The sequence below is a fragment of the Scyliorhinus torazame genome, chromosome 9 (assembly GCF_047496885.1).
Source record: "Scyliorhinus torazame isolate Kashiwa2021f chromosome 9, sScyTor2.1, whole genome shotgun sequence".
NCBI lineage: Eukaryota > Metazoa > Chordata > Chondrichthyes > Carcharhiniformes > Scyliorhinidae > Scyliorhinus > Scyliorhinus torazame.
This window is the reverse complement of record NC_092715.1, coordinates 196,437,998-196,464,780: the sequence shown is the minus strand read 5'-3', so window position 1 is coordinate 196,464,780 and position 26,783 is coordinate 196,437,998. Positions and strand designations below refer to the sequence as shown.

General features: G+C 44.9%; 1 protein-coding gene across 5 annotated transcripts in view; it reads left to right on the top strand.

Moving 5' to 3' along the window:
* Positions 1–26,783, top strand: part of focad (focadhesin) — a 334,365-nt gene that overhangs the window by 264,486 nt on the left and 43,096 nt on the right. For all 5 annotated transcript variants that reach the window (XR_011949158.1, XR_011949159.1, XM_072516930.1 and 2 more), the window contains 6 exons: positions 1,854–1,956; positions 6,509–6,589; positions 10,413–10,541; positions 11,809–11,924; positions 18,324–18,584; positions 22,362–22,451. Coding sequence is in view for 3 of the 5 variants with exons in the window: in XM_072516930.1 (XP_072373031.1) it covers positions 1,854–1,956; positions 6,509–6,589; positions 10,413–10,541; positions 11,809–11,924; positions 18,324–18,584; positions 22,362–22,451 (780 nt within the window). In the remaining 2 variants the exon portion in view is untranslated. The remainder of the gene's footprint in view (positions 1–1,853; positions 1,957–6,508; positions 6,590–10,412; positions 10,542–11,808; positions 11,925–18,323; positions 18,585–22,361; positions 22,452–26,783) is intronic.

Genomic DNA, 26,783 nt, shown 5'->3' with positions numbered 1-26,783 from the left:
TGCCTGGCACTTGTGTGGTGCGAATGTAACTTGCCACTTGTCAGTCAATTCTGGATGTGGTCCAGGTTTTGCTGCATTTGCATGCGGACTGCTTCAGTGTCTGAGGAGTCGCGAATGGTACTGAACATTGTGCAATGATCAGCGAACATTCCCACATCTGACCTTAAGGAAGGTCATTGATTTTCTTTTATAAATTTAATGTACCCAATTTATTTTTCTAATTAAGGGGCAGTTTAGCGTGGTCAATCCACCTACCCTGCAGATCTTCGGGTTGTGGGGGTGAGACCCACACAAACATGCGAAGAATGCGTAAACTCCACATGGACAGTGACCCGGGGCCAGGATCGAACCTAGGTCCTCAGCATCATAAGGCAGCAGTGCTAACCACTGCACCACTGTGCTGTCCGGGAAGGATATTTATGAAGCAACTGAAAATGGTTGGGCCTCGAATACTACCCTGAGGAACTCCTGCAGTGAAGTCCTGGAGCTGAGATGATTGACCTCCAACTGCCACAACCATCTTACTTTGTGCTTGGTATGACTCCAACTAGCGGAGAATTTCCCCCTGATTCTCATTGACTCCAGTTTTGCGAGGGCTCCTTGTTAATGCTCGGTCAAATGCTACCTTGATGTCAAAAATGGTCAATATTGCTTGTTGGAGATTCGTAAATAAATCTGGTTTAAATTTCAGTCGACAAAACATGCTGGCACAGAATGCCCCATAGTTCTCCAAATGGCAATTTTCAGTCTGGACAAATTGTAGTTTACTGGAGTCCAACCTCTTCCCACATGGAGTGACGAGATATTGCTTTCCTGTAATGGCCAGGAAATTGCTTTTATGTGCTCAAGAATGACGTTGGCATATTCCTGGATGCATGTGTCTTGATTTTTGCCCTCTGGAAACTTGTCTGCTTTCTGAGCATTTGGTCGATGCGGACAGCTCTTTTTCCATTTGGTAGGAATATAAACCAATAAATATGAAAAAGGGATCAGCGTAGTTTCTGTGTTGAACAAAATATCTTGATGCCAAATGAAACTTATTATCTTGTGTCATCTTACTTGAATTCACGCCCATTTTATTTAAACCGCATGTGTAGCACTGATGGAACATGGCAACTTTGGAACATCGTATTGTAATATAACATCAAGCAGCTGTGAAACCAAATCTCTTACTGTGCAGGTCCTGCTTCTCCCTCACCTATTAGGACATTTGCAGATGCGCAACTTGTTCCCGAATGCTATGCCTCTCACATTAGCATCAATTATAATTGGCTAAGTAGGGTGTTACTTTACCACTATTTTCAGCCCTAATGATCCTGCAATTTGTTGTAGAAATCCAGAAAATCATTGGATTTTTGTAAGTTAATTAAAAATATTCAAATGAGCAACAACGTTATGAAGAAATAAAAACAGAAAATGCTGGGACTACTCAGTCGGTCAGGCAGCATCTATGGAGAGAAACCGAGTTAAGGTTTCAGGCTTATGACCCTCCATTGGAATGTTGCAGAGAAATCATTTTGAGTATCAGTTGTTCACTCAATCATCCAAAGCTAGGTACAATGATATATTCATGGCCAATACTTGCAGAAGGACATTGAAGGTATTGTGTTTTGGACCTGTGGTGCCTCCTGATGAGCATTTAGTGTCTCCTTGGATGCTGATCTGTTGTCATTTCCTGCTGAACTACTCATCAGTGGACTTCAAACATATCATGTAAAGCTCGGAATATCTTTGTTGAAATCTGAAAGAACTGAAATTGTTTTAGGCATTACACTTGCTCAGTTACATGGCTTGCCGTATTCTGTGTGCTTTTCTTTTACTTACCTGCCTATTTATATTTTGTCTTATCACAGATAATTAGCTTTTCTGGAGTAATTGGACTCCAGTCCAATGCTACCTGTGCTTTAGGACATCTTCACTTGACCAACATGTCGTCCAGTCAGAGTAGGACATCAGGTTAGTCATACGAATACAAATTGTGAAAAGGTGCAAACCGTATTGATTCTATAAGCGCAGCAATACCTGCAAATGTTTTATTTACCCATTTCAATTGTGAAGATTTTAAACAACAAGAACTTGCATTTATATAGCACCCATAAAGTTGCAAAACCAAGCCCAGGCACTGTGCAGGAGTGAATACCAATCAAATTTAACACTGAGCCACACAAGGAGAGGTGAGAACCCTAGTGTCACCAGCTTGGTCAAAGAGAAAGGGAATCTTAAAGGAAGAGAGACGGGCAGGGAGAATTATAGAGCTTCGGGCCTATGCTTGTGAAGCTGCAGCTGCCAATGATGGGGAAAAGGCCATAAATGGAGGAGTACACAGATTTTGGAGGAGTGTATGGATGGATGGAGGTGTTTGCAGAAGTAGGAAGGCATGAAGTTGTGAAGGTATTTGAAAACAAGGATGAGAACACAATAATTTAACATCATCCGACAAAGATTCCTGCACGTTTCAAAATTTTCCATGGGTATTTGTCTTCAATACATAAATTAACTTGTGTCTCGAGTGCATAGCATCCTTTAAAAGTCGTGCTTTTCCTTTAAAGTAGAAACACAGAGCTTGAGATCAAACTCTTGACAATTCTACTAAAGAAAGATGTGAATTATTTTTGTTGAGTCCCTGACAGCTCCGTGATAGCTCCGCTAAATTTCCAGAACTGACAGGCCATGAATAGAAGTCCAGAGGCACTCACATTAGGCATCTGTCATGATCCACAGTTGAGGGTGTGGGAACCACATGATGAGCTAAATATGAGTGTCAGTGTGGACATTTCATTTCTGTCTGTTTATTTTGAGCGTTGCATTTGACATTCATCATTGCTGCCATTTTACAGGGTTTCTTCTCAGTGGTTGATCTTAAAGGTTGCTTTATAACATTCTAATGCTGGACCATAGTAGGGTCGAGTCATTGGAAACAGAAGGTTCTACCAAAGGCCACAGCAGCTCACTTTTGTAAAGCAAAGTCACGGAAAAAATGTGATCAATATTGGTTTCGAAATAATAGTTAGAATAGAGGAGCAACAGCCAGCTCCTCTTCAGAATAACCCCATTTTGCTCACCTGAGGGGATGAGCAAAGGATCACCTTGGCTTAACATCTCATCCGAAACACAGCACCTCTGAGAGTGCAGCATTCCCTCTGTTAAACATTGATGTATCTGTCTGGATTAGGTGATCAAGTCTCTGGAGTGGAGTCTGAGCTCATGGCCTACTGACTCAGAGGTGAGAGAGGTACCACTGAGTCAAGATTTAGTATTGTATTAGTGGCTTTGTCGATGAGAGCTACTGCAGTCAGTTCCCAGACCGGGATTTCCCAGTCTGTCCCGCAGCAAGGGTTTTTATGGATGGGATGGAAAATATGATGGACCAACCAAAGGTTGCCGGTGGAGGTGGGATCTCATAGAAACAAGGAGCGGAATTCTTCGACCCCCCCGCCGGGTCGGAGAATCTCCGGGGGGCGGCGAAAAACCCACCCCGCCGCTCCAACGCTGGCTGCCGAATGCTCAGGCGCCGGTTTTCAGACGGGGGCGGGGATCACGCCACGCCGGTCGGGGGCCGTTGGCAGCGGCCCCCTCTGGCAATTCTCCGGGCCCCGATGGGCCGAGCGACCGTTGGTTTTTGGCCAATCCCGCCGGCGTGAAATGGACATGGTCCCACACGACGGGACCTGGCTGGTAGGCCGGTAGGTGCAGTCCTCGGGCGGGATCCGACCCCGGGGGGTCCGCCACGGTGGCCTGGCCCGCGATTGGGGCCCACCGATCAGCGAGCGGGCCTGTGACGTGGGGGCACTCCTTCCTGCTGCGCTGGCCTCTGTAGGGCTTCGCCATGGCCGGCACGGAGAAGACACCCCCCCCCCCCTGCGCATGCGCAAGAACACGCCGACCAGTCTGCGCATGCGTGGAACCACGCCGGCGGTTCTGCGCATGTGCTAACTCGCGCCGGCCCTTCGCGCCAACCCCTCTGGCGCCGGCCTAGCCCCCAGAGATGCAGAGGATTCCGCAACTTCCGGTTGGCCCGACGCCAGAGTGGTTCGCACCATTTCTTTACGCCGGCGCTGGGCCATCAGGGGATTCGGGAGAATCCCGCCCAAGCGGTCTGAGGATACAGGGTAGACCATTTAGAATTGAAATTAGGAGTGATTTCTTCACCCAAAGAGTGGTCGGCCTGTGGAATTCACTACCACAAAGCAGTTGAGGCCAAAACACTGTGTGCTGGATTTTCCGCTGCCCGTCAGCGGGGTTCCCGATGCAGCGTGGAGTCGGGTAAAAATAGGTTCCCGATGCAGCGTGGAGTCGGGTAAAAATAGGATTGGCGCCCAATGCCTCCGTCACCCCGCTGGCAGTGGAATTGGGGTTCTCGCTCTCTTGCCAGCGGGAGGATGCAAATGGGTCTTAATGACTCATTTGAATCCACTTAGCAGGCCAGGCACCATATTCTCTGGGTCTGCGTGATTCTCCCATCCTCTGGGCTGGGAACCACGTGGGGGTGGATTACTACTGATATTGCTCAGCGCAGCCCTGACATGGTGGACTTCATGGTGGACCAAAGGGATAACCGCTTAAGGGAGTTGCCCCCAAAGTCCATCCAAGAGCTACACTCCCTCCACAATGCCAGAGCTGCCCACCCCACTGAACCCCTCCCCCACAGCCCCTTATTTAGGGGGTCTCTGTGGGGGTCCCCCTATTTAGGGGTTTCTGTGGGGGCCTTCTATTTAGTGGGTCTCTGTTGGGTTCTCCCATGTTTAGAGTGACACTCTGCGTGGCGGGGGGGGGGTCTCTTTGGGGAGGAAAGCTCTGTGGGGGATCCCCTTATTTAGGGGTCTCTCAATGGAATCCCCCTATTTAGGCGGTCTCTCTGTGGGTCCCTTATTTAGGATTTGGGGGGTCTCCGGGGGTGGGGGTTTCTTTATTTAGGGGTCTCTGAGAGGTCCCTCTATTTAAGGGGTCTCTGTGGGGTGTCCCTGTATTTAAGGGTCTCTGGGAGGGTGGGTGGGTCACCCACGTACTTGGGAAATGGGGGGCTGTTTTAGCTCTTTCTGATGTTATAACATATTGCTGCAGGTTGCGATTGAGTGAATGTGTACCATGATTCCGCAAATAGTAAGCTTCTAGTCTTGGCTGCGAGGGGAGATTGAACTAAAACTTGGCCCAACAAGGATAGAGTGAAAATGGAGGACGCATCACGCCATCTAATTTTGCGCATCCCTTGTGACTCGACACTGAGTGAAATTGGCGGAGGACTGAAATTAATAGAAATGAAGACGAGTTCCTTTGAGAACTGAACAAATGGTTGGTTGCATCTAACAGGCTGATGAGAGCTGCAGTGTTCGCCATTGCAGCTCCCAGAGTGGGGGTGAGGGAAGAAAATGTTGAGTTATCTCTTCCTGCCATGACTGCAGCAACAATATCTACTGTACAAACTTGTACATGAGCTCATGCTCCTGCACTGCAGGATTTGATTGGGAAATGCTTTGTGCAATGGTGGCTGGAGTCTGGAAGATAGAAATGCAGGAAGAAGGAAGGGAATTTGATAAATTTGCAGACAACATTTTACAGAAAATCTTTGCAATCTTATGATTCTTACCTTTCTCCTCTTAAGAGTTAGAAACGTTTGTAATCAAACGGTATGCATTCAAGAAGAATAAAAGATTACTTTAAATCTCGCAACATCCATCCAGTCTTGACCTGGCCTATTTTGGACACCACCTGGATCAGCAAGCAGGACTGGAAGGAATTCTAAACGGTTTCACCTCATTCAGAGCCGTTCATTCATTACCGATGCCAAACCCACAAGGTCTTACTGGAGACCTGATGTGCCGATCTTGTGGAAGCCACAATGATAATTTGAATGTTAAGTATCTTCTACAATGTGCAAGGCTCTACAAATAGTTTTTTAAAAAATGTTTCAACCCAGGGCCTTGTTTTGAAAACGGTCACTTCTTGCCTCCCACCACTGCCCCCCCCCCCCTCCAACCACCCCACTTAGCATCTCCTTTGACAGTGACCTGCAGTACAGCATACACGCTGTGCATCAGTTGATGCCACATTTTTCAAGTGATTAAGCTACCAGGATGCTGAGACTACTTCCCCCGTTGCCAAGAGACTGAGCCGTACATTTTGCAAGCGTTTAGAGAGCAGACTATTGAAACTGAATATGACAGCAGGGTTTTACTTGTCAGCTAACATCAACTTTGAAATGTGTTCTCAGTGTTGTTTTCTTTTTGCCATCTATCTCTCATCTAATTGCAACTGATTTTTTTAAAAATCAAACTGCCGGTTCTTCGAGAACTGTTGTGTTGTGTCCAGCGGTTTTCAGATCGATCTAAGTAGTTTTGCACTTTTTTAAATTGCTTGGTTGGCTGGTTAGCAAAGCACTACGGATTGTTTGAGCGGTGCTTCACACTATTTGAAACCTGTGAGTGATGTGCTGACCAATAACACAAGGTGTCATTGTTTGTGGAGTTAATTTATGTGGTTCTTTACCTAATGAGATCAATCGTTTCTGCAGTGCCTCCAGATTTCGGCTATTTGCCAGAAAAGAGTGTCATCAGGTCTGCGACTGATTATATCATTGAAGCAGGGAAAAAAGGTATGATATTGAAAATATTTAATTGTATCAAATTTGTTTCCCTTTCAAAAAGAAAATTGCTGATTAACTTTCTCGGTGGTCAATTCTGATTGCACGATGCTCTTGGAACTGATCTGAGTTTGGGTCAAGATGATCTTTTTTTTATGATTATTGCACCCTGTTTCCCTTACATTTACCCACTGCTTCACAAGATGCCACATGATTGCGACGTTTTGTTGCAAACAAATGTCTTGACCAGCCGTCTCTGGAGGGTTACTTTGTTTAAACCTAAATCCTGATCTGTACTTTGAAGTACTCCATATCAATCATTGGTTCCATCATTTTCCTCACGACATAGAACATTATTTGATATGGGGTTATATGGTTTGAGCCTGCTTGAAGGTGGTATAACTTGACAGCTGAGGACCATCTCGGCACGTTGCACGGGTGTGAATTAAAGACTGGGTGTAAGATTGGACTAATTTCATTTTATTTAGAAATTCTTGACCGAGCACAGGATTTTGATGTGCCCTAGGTCTTGTTCGATTCTCAGATCTAGTAATCCTAACACATGAGAAAACGAGAACACTTGGCACAATTTTTTAAAAAAGTACTGCCCAGATGAATTCGGGCTTATCCAATTAGGCTCTAATTGACCTTTGACTGCTTTCTGAAATGGTATTGATTATATTTTTAAGAAAGCTTATGGTGGCGCATGTAACGGGGCAATTGAAACCTAGTATAATTGGCTTCAGTTGAAAGCGCACTAGGAAAGAAAGTGTGGCATTCTCGCAAGAATGTTCAATGGCTCAGACCACATATTCTACTCTGTAACTCTTCCTTTCATCCTTCTGAACCCAGTGGTGCCGTGACAGCCTCAGGCATTTTAATCTGAATGAACCATTGGCAATATCAAAATAATGCAATAAAAAACTGCAGATGCTGAAAATGTGAAATAAAAGCAAAAAAAACCTGCTGATGCTCAGTTATCAGGCACGAGTATGATGTAAGCAAATGAGTTATTGTTTTGGGTGTTTATTCTTTGTCAGAATCAAAAAAAATTCAAAGAACTTTGTTTTCCAATTCAGGGGCAATTTAACGTGGCCAATCCACCTACCCTGCACATTTTTGGGTTGTGGGGGTGAGAGCCACGCAGACACGGGGGAGAATGTGCAAACGCCACACGGACAGTGACCCAGGAGCAGGGATCGAAACCAGGTTCTCAGCGGCGTGAGGCAGCAGTGCTAACCACTGCACCACCATGCTCCCTATTTATCAGAATTAACAATGGGACATAGTGCTGGATAACTCATGAATAAATGAGAATCTGCAGACACATTCTCAATCTTTTCTTCCTTGATTTTAAATCAATTAAGCCATCCATTATTTTTGCTGAAATCAAGTGAACTGAATGTTGTGAAAATACCACAGTCATGGTTAGCTAATAATGCTAAAACTGCCCAGTAATCTGCTCAAGCTGCTACTAGAATGCAGTGGTCCAGTGTTGGTCACTGACCTGCATGTTGTAGCTGCAGTTCAGAGTAGAATCATGAAGCTGACCCCTTGAATCAGCGAACTGAGCTATGAGCACAGATCAATCTCTAAAGAAGGCAACTAAGGATGTGGAGATTTATATTAAAGTTTGATTATAATGGTGTAAAATTTGTAAACTTGAAGCATAAATGAATCAACACAAGGAGGCAAAGGTCCCAAACTAGTGAAGGGTAAAGAAGAATTTATTCTCACAAATCATAATCACCAGGAGACATAATATTGTGGATTCAAACCCCACTTTTGGACTTGAAACAAAATTGCGGCTGCAGCATTCGAGGTACGTTGCATTGTTGGAGATGCTGACCTTGTGTTGAACGGAGGCTGTGTTTCCAAGTCTTACTTGTTTTGGTGGTTCATCTGTAAATTAAGGATCTTAGGCACAATTTGAAGATGATAAGGGATTGTCTTGGCCAACATTCCTCCTTTTAAGCAGCACTTCTGAGACTAGGTTAATTGGCTGATTGTGAGTCGGAGAATATTGCTGTGCGTAAATCGGCGGCCACATTTACTCACATGGCAACAGTAATTATCTTGACAGTAATTAATTGTGAAGTGCATTTAATGATACTGGCTAGGGTGCAATATAAATATTTCACTGACCGTCTTAACTTAACCTGGGAATACATTTTCCACGGCATAGGGTGAAGGTGGAGACTTTCATATATACAGACATTGCACTTTTTTGAATTGAACAAAATACCTATTCCCTGGTGAATTCTCCATAGCGACAGCTTGACCAACCAGAGCCCACTTGCCAATCTATCCACATACTTTTCTCATGCTGTACAAATTGTTGTTCCCTTTAAAATTGGTAATCTTGCTTCTGTCTTGACGAGTGCAAGTCGAAAAACTTCAATAGCATGTCTCTTTTTTTGAGAAACATTCACGGTTAAAACCCTTATTCAGGATCCTATTGGGTGTTGGAGTGGGTGCTGTAGGCTTAGGGGCAGCACGGTAGCATTGTGGATAGCACAATTGCTTCACAGCTCCAGGGTCCCAGGTTCGATTCCGGCTTGGGTCACTGTCTGTGCGGAGTCTGCACGTCCTCCCCGTGTGTGCGTGGGTTTCCTCCGGGTGCTCCGGTTTCCTCCCACAGTCCAAAGATGTGCAGGTTAGGTGGATTGGCCATGATAAATTGCCCTTAGTGTCCAAAATTGCCCTTAGTGTTGGGTGGGGTTGCTGGGTTGTGGGGATAGGGTGGAGGTGTTGACCTTGGGTCGGGTGCTCTTTCTAGGAGCCGGTGCAGACTCGATGGGCCGGGTGGCCTCCTTCTGCACTGTAAATTCTATGATCTTTGGTCCGGATGATTTGAGATTACTTCCCTTATTTGTCTTGTGCCCTATAAGGAGAAGCCTGATAATTGGAACACCTTTGGGGCTCGACCTTTCTGTACTGCCTCAGCAGATTTGTTGTATCATCCAAAGGAGAAGGAAAGCCTAGGGGAGTACAAGGTATTCCCACCTCTGGCTAATTTACTCAATAAAGCCGCAGGTATCTGTGTACTTCATCAGTTATTGTGACTTCTTTCACTCCTGTGGAAACTCCCATTTCAGATCTGCTCTCACTCGCAGCTGATTCCGATCTGGATTACTGGGCAGAATGCCTGCTTTTCTGAACGGCTCCTTTCGCTCTCACAGCTGGAAGGCAGATCTTGAGATGAGTGTGTTGGGATACGACGGGGCCAATTGTCACATCCGTCGAGCGTGCCGTTTGAACAGGATCATGCACCGAAACTGTGAATGGCACCAACAGATCCCGGGTCGTTGCAATAGCTCCTGCCAGCACAACGTACAGCAAAAAACACCTGAGGTCAAGCACAACAATGCTCTGCCATGGCACCCCCAGATCTGATTCCAACTTGCCCAAAGCATTGACGTTTGTGCCTATCAGTGTAGCAAGTGAGAAAAATGTTTTTTAGCTTGACGAAAACGCTCCCTTGGGCTTTTCTTAAATGATGCATGCGCACTGTAAGTCAGGTATTTAAAAGGGTCTGATTGCCATTAACCCGTTTGCTGGGGCAATCCTATATATAAGTTTTAACAAGATGCCCTCGGAGTGGTTTTAACCCCTGTAAAAACTATTGCGCACCTGGGACTGAAAAGCAAGCATCCAAGTTAAATGAGGAGTATCTGCTACATGTTAAAATACTATTTGGTGTCTTGTACTATTTCTAATAGCATAAATGAACTCGGAATGAACTCGAAATCTGTCCGCCACTACAATCCACAGTAACACACCATGCTACCTCTACACTGTTTTCTTACATCTGGTTTTCTTCTTTGATTTGTAGGTCCTGAGAGAATTCCTCCCCAGTTAGTAAAGGTTTTGTTGGGGCCCATCGCTGGATGTGGGAACAGCTGTCAATATCCCCCTGTCAATTGGGCTTCCATACTTTCTCCACTTATGAGACTGAATTTTGGTAAGTCATATAGAGAAGGTGCAGCGATTGATTATAAGGCAGTGATGTAAATGGCCCATTATTATCCTAAGAGGTTATATGGCTATTTTCTCCCCTTTCGAAAGGATACTCAATGCCAATGGCCTACCAATAACTACTTTAGCCTTAAATAGTGGGGGAGATACCCAACAATTTCATTTATATTTGAAACTCAGTCTAAAATGTTTGGTTTTTCAGGGTCATACTCTTTTGTTGGCTTTCTAAGGCTGGGTACAGCAAACATATTTCTTCACCTGGTCTAATGTCCCAGCATTTTAATGCAGAGAGGAGATGGATGCTGGGACGATTACAAGGGGAGGATATGAAGTGAGGAATGTTACATTTCTGCAAAAATAATTTGTAAATGTGACAATGATATACCGCTCTCTGTTGGCCACCGAGTGGTGAATTCAGCCAGTGATTTTACACAAATATTATTGTTTATGGTGTTTCGTCCCCAAGTGCTCAACGGTAAGATTATTACATCATAAATTAGAATATTCCTTTAAACAACTCCTCGAACAAATTATTATTCAGAAAGCTCAGCTTATCAGCAAAGCCAAATCCCAACTAATTGATTAATCCATTGCCAGCTCTTATGGGTTCTGTCCTGGGGAGAAATAAAACCTGAAGTGGTGAAAGGTCCGGCACTCCAAGGTCAGGAGAGGTTAGCTTCTGTGTCAAAAGTGCTGGTTAGCCTTTCAAATTTGACACTGAAACCCCTCTTGTCAAATTAACTATCTGTGGGTACTCGGGCTTTGAGTTGATTTGTGCCTTGATAGTTCCTGCATGGTGAAAGAACATGGTCTCTTCAATGAGTGCGGGAGTAATTTTTCTGAAGTTATGGCAAGGATTGGAAGTACTGTATTGATGATTTATAATATCCAGCCCCCACTTCACCACCACTGCAGTGAAGTTATGTTATTTTAAACACCACCGTCCTGCAACGCAAGCCTTTATAAAAGGGCCAGAACTTGCTCCCTGTGCTAGCTGCACTGCTAAGCTGTTGAGAGTGCAGGAGTCATTGGTGAGAAATTGCACTTCACCAAAATGCCGTGGCCTCATCTTGCGTTAGCTGAGGAAACAAGTTTGGAAATGAAGATTTGTCAGTATCTTGTTCTAATTGTGCCCAGGGAAGCAGCTACAAATTGCACCAACCCTGCAGCCATTCCTGAAGTAAACAGTGCCATGCAGTGGTCAGGCTGTAACATGCCACCTTTAATACCGTTTTTCCCCCCCTTTACTGTAGGTGAAGACATTCAGCAGCACTGCATTGAAATTGCAGTTACCCAGGCTCAGACATCACAAAGTGCTGCAATGTTTTTAGGAATGTGGGTGGCACCACCATTAGTGCACAGCCTGAACGTATGTATTGATTTTTAATCCCTCGATGAAAGTTTGTTCTGTATTTTTACATCCTTAGTTCAGTCTATACAACATGAACATGGAAAATGTTGGTGATCACCTTAAATGAAAAGTCGCTTGTAGCTTTCCTTTCCTTGCATTGTAATTGCAGGGTTTATTAATGTGTTATAATAAGGCATTGCTCTTGTCAGCCAAAGCACTCCTGGAAAATAAAAATAACCCCCACTCTTTTTTGGACTGAAAGCCATCTTCTTGAATCCCTGTCCCTATTGGGCAGCACGGTAGCATAGTGGTTAGCACAATGGCTTTACAGTGCCAGGGTCCCAGGTTCGATTCCCGGCTTGGGTCACTGTCTGTGCGGAGTCTCCCCGTGTCTGCGTGGGTTTCCTCCCACAGTCCAAAGATGTGCAGGTTAGGTGGATTGGCCATACTGAATTGCCCTTCGTGTCCAAAAAAGGTAAGGTGGGGTTACGGGGATAGGGTGGAAATGTGGGGATAGGGTGGAGGTGTGGGCTTAGGTAGGGCGCTTTGACCAAGGGCCGGTGCAGACACGATGGGCCGAATGGCCTCCTTCTGCACTGTGGATTCTGTGATTTCCAATGCCCTCACCTTCAACAAGTGCGAGGAACTCATTGACCTCGTTATCACATTGATTGCAACTGGCGTTTCATCCAGCTCTGGCATTTTCCTCCAGCCCACTGGACCAAATTCATCTCAGTTTCCCCCCTGCCCGAGCATCGCTCCCCCATTTCTTTCCAGTTTCCCCTTATGCCAATGCTCACATGTCAAGTTTTGCTGTTGAGATATAGTACCTGTCTCCTTCAAATCTGTTGGCGTTACCCCTCTCCTCAAAAAAACAACCCTTGACTCCTCTGCCCTTGCAACCTACTGTCCCATCTCAATCTCCCTTTCCTCACCAAAGCCCTTGAAAGAATTGCTGCCCCCTCCTATTAAGTGTTCAGCTTCCCCGGTATGCCATGCCTCAATCTTTCCAATAATGCTTCCCCTTGGCAGAGTGTCAAAACGGCTCTTATCAAAATCACAAATGGTATTCTTTGTGACTGTGACAAAGGTAAACTTTGCCTCCTCGTCCTTCTCGGCTTGTCTGCAGGTTTTGACACAGTTGATCACACCATCCTCCTCCAGGTCCTTGCCAATGTCTTCCAGGTGGCTGGGACTGCACTTGCTTATTCTGTCTATTTGTAAGCAGACGATTATCTGCAATGGCTTCAATTCCCACCCCCACCCCCATATTTCGGATCTACATGCTTCCCTTAGAAACATAGGAACAGGACTCGGGAGCAGGAGTAGGCCAGTCAATCCTTTAAACCTGCTCCATCACTCAATAAGACCATGAATGGTCTGGTTGTGGCCTCAATTATTGGGGCTGGTTCAGCACAGTGTGCTAAACAGCTAGCTTGTAAAGCAGAACAATGCCAGCAGCGCGGGTTCAATTCCAGTACCAGCCTCCCCGAATAGGCGCCGGAATGTGGCGACGAGGGGCTTTTCACAGTAACTTCATTTGAAGCCTACTTGTGACAATAAGTGATTTTCATTTCAACTCTACTTTGTCTTCTGCCATCCATAACCCTTGACTCCCTTGTCTATCAAAAACCTGTCTAACTTTGTCTTGAATAAATTCAATGACCCAGTCTTTACTGCATTCTGGGAAGAGTATTTCACAGACTTATGACCCTTTAAGGGGAAAGAAATTCTGGTCATCTCTGTCTTAAAATGTAGACCTCTTATTCTTAAACTATGTACCCTAGTTCTAGTCTCTCCCACAAGTGGAAACATCCACCCAGTATCTACCCTATCAAACCCCCTCAGGTTCTTGTAAATGTGAATAAGACCATCTCTCATTCTTCTAAACCCCAATGGATGTAGGCCCAGCCTGTTCAATCTTTCTCACGATAAGCCTCCAGCTTATTCCAAGAATGAGTCAAGTCAACCATCTCTGAACTGCTTCTGACACAATTATACATTTATTTTCAATAAGAAGACCAAAACTGCACACAGGACACCAGTTGCGGTCTCACCGATGCCGTGAACAACTAGACAACATCACCTGAAAATAAAAACAATCTGCTGTCGAGTGCCTCAGCAGCCCATAACTCACCCATACCCACCATCACAGATTCCGAAGTCAGATCGGCCTTCCTGAAAGTGAACCCTCGGAAGGCAACGGCACGGATAGGATCGCTGGTCGTGCACTCAGAGCCTGAGCGGACCAGCTGGCAGAGGTGTTCGTGGACATCTTTAACCTGTCCCTCCTCCACTCCGAGGTCCCCACCTGCTTCAAGAAGACCACCATCATACCGGTGCTAAAGAAGAACCAGGCAACGTGCCTCAATGACTACCATCCGGTGGCCCTGACTTCAGTCATAATGAAGTGCTGTGCGAGGTTGGTCATGAAGCGCATCACCTCCATACTCCCAGAACCCCTTGTTCGACTGCAATTCGCATACCTCCGCAACCAGTCCACAGCAGACGCCATTTCGCTGGCCCTACACTCATCCCTAGAGCATCTCGACAACAAGGACTCCTACATCAGACTCCTATTTATTGACTACAGCTCCACCTTCAACACCATAATCCCAGCCAAGCTCATATCAAAGCTCCAAAACCTAGGACTTGGCTCCTCACTCTGCAACTGGATCCTCGACTTTCTGACCCACAGACCACAATCAGTAACAATGATCAACAACACCTCCTCCACAATAGTCCTCAATACCGGGGCCCCGCAAGACTGCATACTTAGCCCCCTACTGATACGACCATATGGGCCAGATCTCGAATAACGATGAGTCCGAATACAGGAGGGAAATAGAGAACCTAGTGGAGTGGTGCAGCGACAACAATCTCCCTCAACTCCAGCAAAACTAAAGAGCTGGTTATTGACTTCAGGAAGCAAAGTACTGTACACATCCCTGTCAGCATCAACGGGGCCGAGGTGGAGATGGTTAGCAGTTTAAGATTCCTAGGGGTGCACATCTCCAAAAATCTGTCCTGGTCCACCCACATTAACTCTTACCAACTTTTACAGATGCACCATAGAAAGCATCCTATCTGGCTGCATCACAGCCTTGATGGCAACTGCTCGGCCCAGGACCGCAAGAAACTTCAGAGAGTCGTGAACACAGCCCAGTCCATCACACGTACCTGCCTCCCATCCATTGTCTCCATCTACATCTCCCACTGCCTGGGGAAAGCGGGCAGCATAATGAAAGACCCCTCCCACCCGGCTTGCTCACTCTTCCAACTTCTTCCATCGGGCAGGAGATACGCACGAACACACACGAACAGACTCAAAAACAGCTTCTTCCCCGCTGCTACCAGACTCCTAAATGACCCCGCTTATGGACTGACCTCATTAACACTACGCCCCTGAATGCTTCATCCGATGCCAGTGCTTATGTAGTTACATTGAATACCTTGTGTTGCCCTATTATGTATTTTCTTTTATTCCCTTTTCTTTCCACGTACTTAATGATCTGTTAAGCTGCTCACAGAAAAATACTTTTCACTGTACCTCGGTACACGTGACAATAAACAACTCCAATCCAATCCAATCCAAAACAGTGCAGATTCGCTGATGATAGCTGGCTAGACACCCAGCTCTGTCTTGACCTCTCCTCAATTTCTAAATAATCTAACTGCTTGTCTGACATCCGAAATTGGACTCCACCCATGCTTCAACTCAGCTGTTTCAGGAACCATCACTGTTTGTTAGCTCGAGACTTGATTATTCTTTTGCACTCTTGGTGAGCTTCTCGCATCCATAAACTTGAGTACATCCAACACTCTGCTACCCATGTCTTTACTTGTGACAAGTCCTATTCATTCATCACCCCATATTCACCGACCTCTGCAAACTCCAGGTTAAGCAACACTTCAGTTCTAAAATTCTCATCTTTATTCCCAAATCTCTTCATGGCCTTGAACCCCTATTTCTGTGGTCTCCCCCATGGGTAATATCTGCATTCCTCTAAGTCCAGCCACTTGAACATCTCCGATTTTAATCATTTCACCATTGATGGCTGTGCCTCCAGCTGCCTAGGCCTGAAACTTTGGGCTTCCCTCTCCCCACCTCTCTGCCTCACTTGTTTCTCTTAAAATCTTCCTGAAAACTTCACCTCTTTGACCAAGCTTCACCTCTTTGACCAAGCTTTTGATCACCTGCCCTGAACTCTCCTTGCATGGCCTGGGTGTCAAATGTTGCTTTGTAATGGTCCTGGGACGTGCGTGGTGACGTTCTATTACCCTGAAGACACTACACAAATATAGGGTGTTGTTGCTCAAACGAAGGAAGCACTTTCTAGTTTCAGGCATCCACAATCTGCTTACGTGTGGCAGGGCCAGATACAATGAGGTCAATCTTTGTCTTTCTGTGTGGGTGGTCATCTGTTACAACTTATTGGATGGACTTTTACAGGCAGGGATCTGCTCCACTATGTTACTGCCCAAGAAGTCAAGGGGAAAATTGAACACACTATGGCCAAATCTAACATCGGAGGAACAGATTCTGTTTTCTATTTTGTTGCCCGATCATCTTTAAGATCTCTGACACAAATTAATCGGCTTCTGTCCTGCAGTGAGCAATTTGTGCTGTGGTTTGTGGCTGCGAATAACTGAGCTGAGTTTGACAAATTACTTATTCTTGTCTTGCTTTTCCATTAATTCTGATTCATTTGATTTCAGTTCAGTTTGTCGTCAGTTCTTTCATTCATTTCTCTCTCACTCTCTTTTTCTCACCCCTGTCATTTTCCTGCCTTCACCTTTCACTGCTAGTTCCCTTCAGCCTATATTTTACAATTCCAATTGGCAGCCATTTTCAGGCAGGAACTGTTTCTTCAATGCTAACCATTTGGATGTTGGTTTGATGCAAACACTACATTCCAGAAGTGATGGATGGTAGAGTTATGAAAGGTATAAACATTTATGTTCAAATACGTTTTGATTGTTTTCCTCCCCTTTGGTTATGATGGGGAGGCTGGTTAGCTAAGTTGGTTAGCATGTGGATCAGATTAATGCCAATGGCTTAGATTCCCCTTCCGGCTGAGGTAGACTTGGGACCTACCCCTGAGAGCGGATGGCAATGGCACCACTGACAAAAAGTCAAGAAAATGGCTCCGTATGAAGTGCCAACAGACAATGAACCAAGGAACTGGCCATCAGACAGGGCACACACGGACATATAATGCTTATATTTCTGGAGGTTTATTTTACTGCCTTTCCGTAACAAAACTAGAATTTGTATCATAATTCTGATCCTTTTCCATCAAGCAGATGCGAAACAAAGAGGTAGATTTTTGCCCCAGTGTAGATATTTTACTGTCGACCAGTGGAATGCGCCTGCTAGTCATCCAATAGTCCGGGTGAGAAGCCTGGTCCATTTTGGGGCAGGGCTTTTTTTACATTCAACTGCTGGTTGAATGCAATCAACTATATCAACATACCACCGCACCACCACCCCACGGGCACCCCACGCCACTTCAGGTCGTCACAATATCAGGCTCCCCGGCACGTTTCGAGCCAGAGTAAGATCAATGGGAGTGGAATCTTGGACAGAGAAGGGGGGCACCTCAGGTACAGCCATACCAGGCTTGTTTTGTGGGATCTCCAAGGAACTCTTTTCCTGCTCCTCCCAGCCCTGCAATATACAATTAAACACAATGATAGGCTGCTCTTCAGTTAGACCAACAGCTGATATTGGGTTCCGACTGTGTGGTGCCCAATCTGCTCGGTACTGTGCTGAAATAAGGTACCATAAGGCCCCAAATCACACAAAGGGCCATACTGCCTGATCTTTGCATAGATATTTCAGCTGCCTCCGGTAACCTGCGCAAAGCATACAGCAGGAAGCCGAACAGTAACATTCTCACCGGCTGTCACTGCTGGACGAAGGCCTCAATTTTTTTTTGACAGTTATTTCTGGTCTCTTATACTTTTCCTGGCACGATAAAGTCTCGGTAGCATATCAGTAACAAAATATGTTTGAAAAGAAAATAAAGATATTCATTTAAAATGCATGAAGGAGCTCTTTATGAACCAGAAAAGCTGAGCCACATTGTCTGCAGTCTCTCAATTAATTTTGCCAATTGCATTTTAACATGTCAGTGCCAAATCAGCAGCTTAGATAATAACAAAATTTGTCAAGAACCTAACCATTATTTATGGCTCACAGCCTTGCAGCAGAATGGTACGTTGTGTATTACAAGGTAGATCTCGACCATAGTTATAAAGCAATTAATCATTAGACTTGCGATGCAGAATTCCACATGAGATCTCCAAAGTGTACAAATCAATTTCAAACTCAAAGGTAAGCTCCTTCCCTCGGCCAGTAACATCTTCATGTCAAATCAAGTTTTATATTCTGTCCTTTTATTTTGCCTACAGTTGGAGACAAGAAAATACCTCTTTACGTCTCTTGCTTCCTGGATGAAACATGTGCCGGAAGATAAACTTCAGATTTTTGTTGAAGTCCTCGCAATCCAGTACTTTACAACAGAGATCAGGCAGAAAAGCCCAGAACTTTGTCATTCTGTTCTGCAAGGTCTGAATGAGACGATGAAGGTTCCAACTCAAGTACCGCACAGCTGGAGCCTCTTGTGCAAAAGTGTCGAGAAGATTTTTGAGATGCTTCCTAACGAAATCCAGGTACAGCTTTTTTGCAACAACGTTGGACCCAATTGGTACAGTGTGCCTGCCGCAAAAGAACACCTCAAGGTGCTTAATGAGATGATGAGAGGGATACCTATCAAAAGCGGAAATTCTGGGGGCAAGGTGAGGGGAAAATGAAGGCAGAGTCTGATGGATTTTCGGGGAGTTTTTGAAGGCAGAGGTAACGTTATCCAGGCAAAGTATTTATGTGGGGGTGGGGGAAAGAGTTCCAGTGTGCAGTTAATGCAACGACTGATCAATTTTCAGTGGTGGCGCAGCTGGCGTGATTCATCTGCAATTGGAGGAGCAGATTGCTGGAGATCATGTGATCAGAAAAGATGGCTTTGCTTGAGTGACGGAAGACCAGGGAAAGATTTGAAACTGAGAATGAAAATCTTTAAAAATTGACCTACTGAAGCACAGGGAGTCATTGGAGGTTGGCATGGGTCAGGGTGAGGACTGTACAGGATCTTCCACCTCAAAAAGTGCAGGCTGCAGAATTCAGAATTAACTGGTGTGTGGAGGTAGGAAGAAATTGATCCTCAAACTCGATCAGGGATGTACAGACTATCTAAGAGTTCAGTAAGATGTAAAAGATGGAAACAGAGTACATCAATGGTGAATATGTAGACATAAATGGAGAGATATTTGAGGATATATGTGAAGCAGTTATGAATGGAATTGATAAATGCTACCATAGACATGGATCACAGAAGAGACAAAATGATAAGATTTGAGGGATCAACAATATTAACAGTAGAGAGTGGGACTCATGAACCACAGTCAGATGGAATGATTGTAACATTGATTGAGGTATCTTCGTTCCTGTGGTTGGGGAAGAAGAACAAATAATGAGGGAGTTGAGTAATCAGTTGAGGAACAATACGTTCAAGGATTCTGTAGCAATGGATAGATTTGAGATAAGGCAGTGATCGTAGAAATGGATGGATTGATTCCTTAAGAAAGGCAGTGATTGCCACAGTTTTGAAAGGGGTGAGAATAGCCTTGAACTGGAAATTGGTTAGTCAAGAACTGGCTTGGAAGGAGTTGAGAGAGCAATTTTTATTTCATGAATTTGATGAAGACTGAGAAAGATAAATGGGAGAGGGGATGTATTTGCAGTGGGATGGGGTCATGAAGTAAAGGATAAGGGCTAAGTTGTAGGAAAAATTTTGCATGTTTATCTATTCATTCATGGGACATGGGTGTCAATGGCAAGGGCAGCATTTATTGACCTTGAGAAGATATGAATATGGGATTTAGGAGCAGGAGCAGGTCGGTCATTCCTTTGAGATTGCTCCATCCATCAGTAAGATCTTCCTTCCCCCCCCCCCCCCCCCCCACCTCACCAACCCCCATAACCCTAACTCCAACTCCCTTGTCTGTCAAAAATCTAACTTGCCGTGAATAAATTCAACAACCCAACCACCACTGCTTTCTGTAGAAATTAATTCCACAGACTAATGACCCTTTGAGAGAAAAGAATTCTCCTCATCTCCATCTTAAACAGTAGATCTCTTATTATTAAACTGTGTCCCCGATTCTAACTTCTTCCACAAAGGGAAACAGAGTTAATGTTTCAGATTGATGACCGTTATCTCCACAGATGCCACCTGACCTGCTGTGTATTCCCAGCATTTTCTGTTCTTATCTCTGGATTATTAGTTCAGTAGTTTAACAATGAGGCTCCTGTATCCTTTTTGTTCTTGGGGAGCTCCAGTCTTTGAGACTAACCTTCTATTTAAGAGTCAGACATTCAGTACTATTGATGAGAAATTCAGATGAAGGAGAAAGCTTTCTAAAACAGACCAAATCCAAGATGTAAAAGTATAGAAGAGAAGACGGGCTAAGTAAAGATTTATTGTTTAGGTGATGCAAAGCTTGTAATTTTAAAAGCTGTGGGTTGCGGATGGAAGGCAAGATGAGGGACAAAATTGTGCTTTTTAAGTTCTTGTGGATGAATCCTGGAAATCAAATGTTCTAGGACAGTCTGACTTATTTTCGTGGGATGGGACGGATCACACCAGCTTCTCTAAGTACAACAATGGAGTGTGTAGATCATAGAATTAACAGTGCAGAAGCAGGCCATTCAGCCCACCAAGTCTGCCCTTGGAAAGAGCACCCTACTTAAACCTGCACCTCCACTCTAACCCCGTGGGTAACCCAGTAACCCCACCTCACCTTTTTTGGAGGCTAAGGGCAATTTAGCATGGCCAATCCACCTAACCTGTGTTTGCATCCCATAACTCAGGCAGGGCAAGTGTAATGCAGAAGTACGTTTTATCCACTTCCACAATATTCTACATTGGTTTCAACCTTTAAAAAAACCCAACGATAACCAGGAGCACAGCTGTGAGCTGCCGTGTATATTGTTTGGAAGCGGGTTGTGAACCTGAGCAGTTAAATTAGTTCAGAGTGATGCTGCTCGATGGATGTGCACCACCTGTATATTATGCTACAGCTGGCAGCCACTTGCCTTTTCAGTTAGCTGTGGCTTCCTATGATTTTAATGAGGTTGATAATCTGTTTTATCATACAGGCATTCAATGTAGTTAGTACCTGTGCTGCAGAATTGGGAGGCACTTTACTTAACTGGATAATTTATTTTCTAAAATGGCATAAATAATAGGAGAGAAGGTAGCATTTTCTTTGTACTCATCTCAAATTTCTGCGTTTTAGACACTATTCACATATCATTCCTGCCATGCAGCTAGCTAATAGGACATATGGCGTAGCCTGATTCAACGCTCCTTTCGATACTTTTTATTTTTCTCCCTGTGCAGCATTCCTGGGCTCCGCCTCCAGATGGACTGGTTGAGATCAGGCATTTGGTGCATTGCCAAACACACAAACTTTCTGTTATTTAATCATGAATTTAATTATTTATTGATAATGTAACCACTTTGTTTCCCATGAATGGCTAGTTTTTTAATTCAAAAGCATAAATACAATTCCACATGTTACACAGACCTATCACCCTGTGTAATGAAACCATTGCAGCATTTTTTCCATATTATAAAGTGTAGTTCTTCTCCCAACTTTGCACTTTCCTGTTCCCAGTTTTGCTAGGTTATGATTGCTGCTTAGATACGCTGAGGCCAATGAAAGCGCTCCTGCTAACGTCCTGATTGTGATCAGCTAGCTTGATGCTGGCCAGCAGTCAAACCAGGTCTTTCGAGCTCAGGTACATGCAGAGCTATCTGGTTTTCTGTATGTTTTTAAGCTTTACTAAACGCATGACTCCTTGGCGCCATTGGTTTGGAGCAAGTGTCGATAGCAGAATTTGCAGTAGAGTGCCATAAATGCTGCCTGTAACAACAGTCTTACCCAATTCATTTAGCTTCTCCACTGAGGTCACCCTGTCCTCCAGCCAATTCCCCTCACATCATCAATTCTCATCTTTTAAATTAGGTTGGGTGGCACGGTGGCACAGTGGTTAGCACTGCTGCCTATGGCACTAAGGATCCGGATTCAATCCCGGCCCCGGGTCACTGTCTGTGTGGAGTTTGCACATTCTCCCCGTGTGTGCATGGGTTTCATCCCACAACCCAAAAATGTGCTGGTTGGGTGGATTGGCCACACTAAATTGCCCCTTAATTGGAAAAAAATAATTGGGTACTCTAAATTTTAAGAAAAAAAACTTATATTAAGTTGGTTATAATTTTATTGACAGAAAAGCAAATTGTATCAATCATAATTTTAATGAACATTTTAAGAAAGAGAATCACTTGGTTTGATGCTAATCACATTCATACATCCTTATTTCCTTTTCAGGTCACTGAGCTGAACTTTTATGTTGGGATTGCCAAGTGCCTTTCTGAACTAGGTGATAATGAGATAGACAGAATAACCCAGCCTACCAAGGTAATGCTGCTTTTGGAATACCTGTAAGTCATAACCTAAGAGCCAATGGCCAACGTGACCGTTCTATATTTTTCTATTTGGGTAGGTCTGAATTTATCTGTTAGTTGTGGAAGATGACAAGCATCATCTTTTTAATGCATCCCCAACAAGGGGTGGGAGGTGAATTTTAATGGGCAAAGGCAGATGGGCGCAGGTGCAGCCAGGGGGTGAAATTCCCCCCAAAATGGCATCTGTTTCAAACTGATTATCATCTGCTCACTTCCAAGTTTGGCCTGGGCAGGTTCCGAGGTGAACGGGTGACCCCCCTCCCTCACTCCCGATCGTGCATTAGTTGGGAGCTAAGTAAAATATTCACAGGGCTAACTAATTTACAATTTGACATTCTGACATTAATAGCTAATACGGGGGTTCCCAAGTGCTCTGCATCTCGCCTGGGGTCAGGAGGCGAGTGCACAGGGGGGAATGATTGCCAACTGAAAATGCCACTCTTAGAAGGCTTTGAATCTGAAATTGGCAGGTTTGTGGTTCATCACCAGTCTACTTCTGTCACCTGAAATCATGATATAGAATATATGACATACAAACAGGCTAACCTGCCTCGTCAGTCCTTGCCAGTGTTTATGCTCCATTCAAAGCTCCTCACTAACATCTTTTCTTATCTCAATGTATCGTTGTAACTATCTATTCCCTTCACCCTCATTTGCTTGTCTCCTTTCCCTTGAAATGCATCAACACTATTTGCTTCAGCCATTCCCTGTGATAGTGAATTTAACATTCTCACCGCTGTCTGGGTGAAAACATTTCTAAATTCCTTTTTGGATTTCTTGGTGACTATCTTATATTGGTGACCTCTGGTTAGCCTCTTCCCCTCAAGAGGAAATATTCTCTTTACATCAACTCTCTCATCAAAATCCTTTCATAATTTTAAAGACCTCTGCTCGCTCACCCCTTCGCCGCCTTTTTTCAAGAGAAAAATGAGCCTGCTAATCCTTTACTGATTATGTGTACTCTCACATTTCTGGTATCGGATATGTAAGTTCTCTCTGCACCTCGCCAGTGTCTCTATATTCTTTTTATACCAGAAGGACTCTGAATACTCCTGAATGTTATCTAACCAAGTGTCAATGCAGGCTTAGCGTAACTTCCCTTAGCCCTCTCGCAATAAAGCCAATTGGGTTGCCTTTTTTATGGCCTTGCTAACCTGTGGCATTACTCATAATGCTCGGTGTATTTGTACGCTTGAGACCATCTTGTCCCCCTACCCTTCCAAGACTTAAACCATGTAAGTAATAAACAAACTCCCTCTTCTTCCTACAAAAATGTGCAACCTCAAATTTATCTGTGCTGAACTTACTTTGCCAAGTTTGAATCAATTGCAACATTTTGGAGTTACCTTCAAGTGCCTTGGCGTTTACTCACCTGCAGCTCGACTTCCTTGCTGTCAGTCTTCACTACTGAATGTAAGTAATGTATGCAACAATAACCTGGACCTCTGAGAAGGAGCAACCACACCAACGGCAAGGTCAGCAGGAGCACCAGTGCCACCAACAGCAGCTATATGCTGCTGCACAGGACAGAGGGGATTGACCGAGAGCACGAGCTTGAAGGAGGCGGTACCATCAGCGCAGAGTATATGAGGCCAATGATGAGTTTCCTGAATGTGTCAGAGCACCATTCCCTTACGAGGCTCTGACTTTCACAGCAGACCAGTGTAGACCTCTGCAACCTCCTGGAACAATACCTCTGGCCAAGTGGGAAGTGGATGGAGAGCTGGTACAAGGACGTGATCAAAGGATAGCCGATACTGTGATTGATATTATGGGAGTACCAAGATGACAAATTCTTTTTAAAAAAATTTTTTTTTTTAAATTTAGAGTACCCAGTTATTTAGCGTGACCAATTCACCTACCCTACACATTGTTTTGGGTTGTTGGGGCGAGACCCAGACGCGACATGGAGATAAGGTGCAAACCCCACCCAGACAGTGACCCATGGCCGGGATCGAACCTGGGTCCTTGGTGGCGTGATTCAGCAGTGCTAACCACTGCACCACCGAGCCGCCCCTAACATGACAAATTCTAGGGGGTGACTGCGGATCTGGATTGAAGAGTTAGCATGGAGGGAAAGATTAAGGAACGAAAAGAGGGCAGTAAGGAGAGAGAGAATGATGAATCGAGATGGAGGTTAAAATCACCTCGGGCGAGAAGTCACTTGGTGCAGAAGCTTAGGGAGAAGATTATTGCCTATAACTCAATGAGAAAATTGGCACAGTATTGGGTGGGCGAGAGAGAATGAGGATTTTAAATGAGAAGTGAGAGTGTAGAATGAGGTGAGATACTTAAAGGAGAAGAAAGTGCCCAAAGATTAGGGAGACAGACCAAGATGTGTTTTGGTGATAACAGGCAGACCTCAATGATTGTGACTGTCTGGACGAGGCAAGTGGTGAGCAGTGTAGCTAGGAGGGAGTCTCCATTTTGGGCGAAGGTGTCATCATCCCTCGGGCAGGTTCCTATCAACGCCATGATACCGAGGCAATTATCCACAATATCATAGTTTGCAGCAGCTTTCTTCACTAACAAACAGATATTCTGGAGGCAGGTGGAGAGAAGGGCGATGATAGCTGTACCACCGAAAGAGCCCACAGGACCAGCACCGAGAAGGGGAGTTCGACAGGGAGGAGATTGGCAAGATCACCCACAGCCAGTGTGCTGGACAGGAAGGTCATTTCATAGAATTTACAGTGCAGAAGGAGGCCATTCGTCCCATCGAGTCTGCACCGGCTCTTTGAAAGAGCACCCTACCCAAGCCCACACCTCCACTCTATCCCCATAACCCAGCAACCCCATCCAACACTAAGGGCAAGAGAGTAGAATGGGGTTTTACCCATGAGGAGGCAGCAACAAACACGTTGATGGCCTCTTTGAAGAATGCCAAGAGATGATACCATTGGCCAATCTACGAGCGTCTAGCCTGGGACATGGCAGGAAAGCAGGAGGTTTGAGAAATATCGAGAGGCTGGGCTAGGAATTTGGTACGGCAGTCTACCTGAGACTGAAAATTGAAAGGGGACGTGAAAATAGAAGAAGAATGTGGGGACTAGAAGGGTCAGAAAGAAAGAAAATGAAAAGAGGGAGGAAAATAATAAAGTGGAAATGTAAGTGATGGGCTCGGCCCAGAGCAGCAGCCAAATTGTGCTTGCAAATGGTCACGGGGAAGCTCATGTTACATCTACAGGTCAGGTATCTTTCATTTGGATTTATATATTCTGGGAGGAGTCAGAGAATTAAGGGCAACAATAGGAGAAAGTCCAGAAATGAAGTCCTGTAGTGGGTTAAATTTTATGTCATGTGGAAACAGCGAGCAGCATTGACAAACAATTGACCACGTTCACCAGATTCAGAGGGCGATAGGCTTCGCTGCAGTGACTGGATTTCCACAGGTTCAGAGGATGGCTAATTATCTGCATGTGGCACCCTTCATAAATGGGAAAAGCTTTCACACTTGAGCACTTACAAGGTGATTGTGCATGTCTGTGCCCAGTATCCAGGGAGCTGTCACCACTCCTTCATTTTTCATCAGTCACATCTGCCACGGGTTTTCTGTCCTCCACACAGCCTCAGTGCCTGGTTCCTAGGAGACCAGGGCTACCCTCTGATGACCTAGCTGTTGACCACTGTGAAGAACCCCACCACTGACTCAGGAGAGATCTAACAGAAGCCACATCATCACCTGGGCAATATTGGAGCATGTGATTGGCTTGCTCAAGATGCGATTCAAGGCCGATCTGGAAGCGGCTGTCAGTGTGCGCCAGCAAGCATCTCCTGGACTGAGGTGGCCTTCTGTGCCCTTCACTACATGATTTTGCAGATAGGAGTGAAACTGCCACAGGAGGAAGCCTGATGTGCCCATGGCTTCAGCTGCTACACACCGAGCTGTCAGAGAATCCACCAACAGACCCATCCATGCATGCTTCACTTAACATTTGTGTCTGCAGTCATCTCAGAATTCCATCAGAAACACCCAACACAACATATTCCAACAGTCAACAAGCTCACCGACCCACTCATCTATCCTCCTCAAAGGCCGATCAGACCATTCACCTAAACATTATTGATCAGCGTGAATGGGCGATGGAACAAAGGAGAGGCCATGAGAATAAGGAGTTCACGTGAATTTGTGCATTAATTCAGATAAAGATCATCATTACTGCATTGATATTGAATCCCCTTGAGCAACTATCACTCCTATCTGGTAATATTCCTGTCGTTTCGGCAGCATAGAGGCAGGCTGCACGTTCCAAACATTCTGACATATGAGATGGGTTTTGCAGAC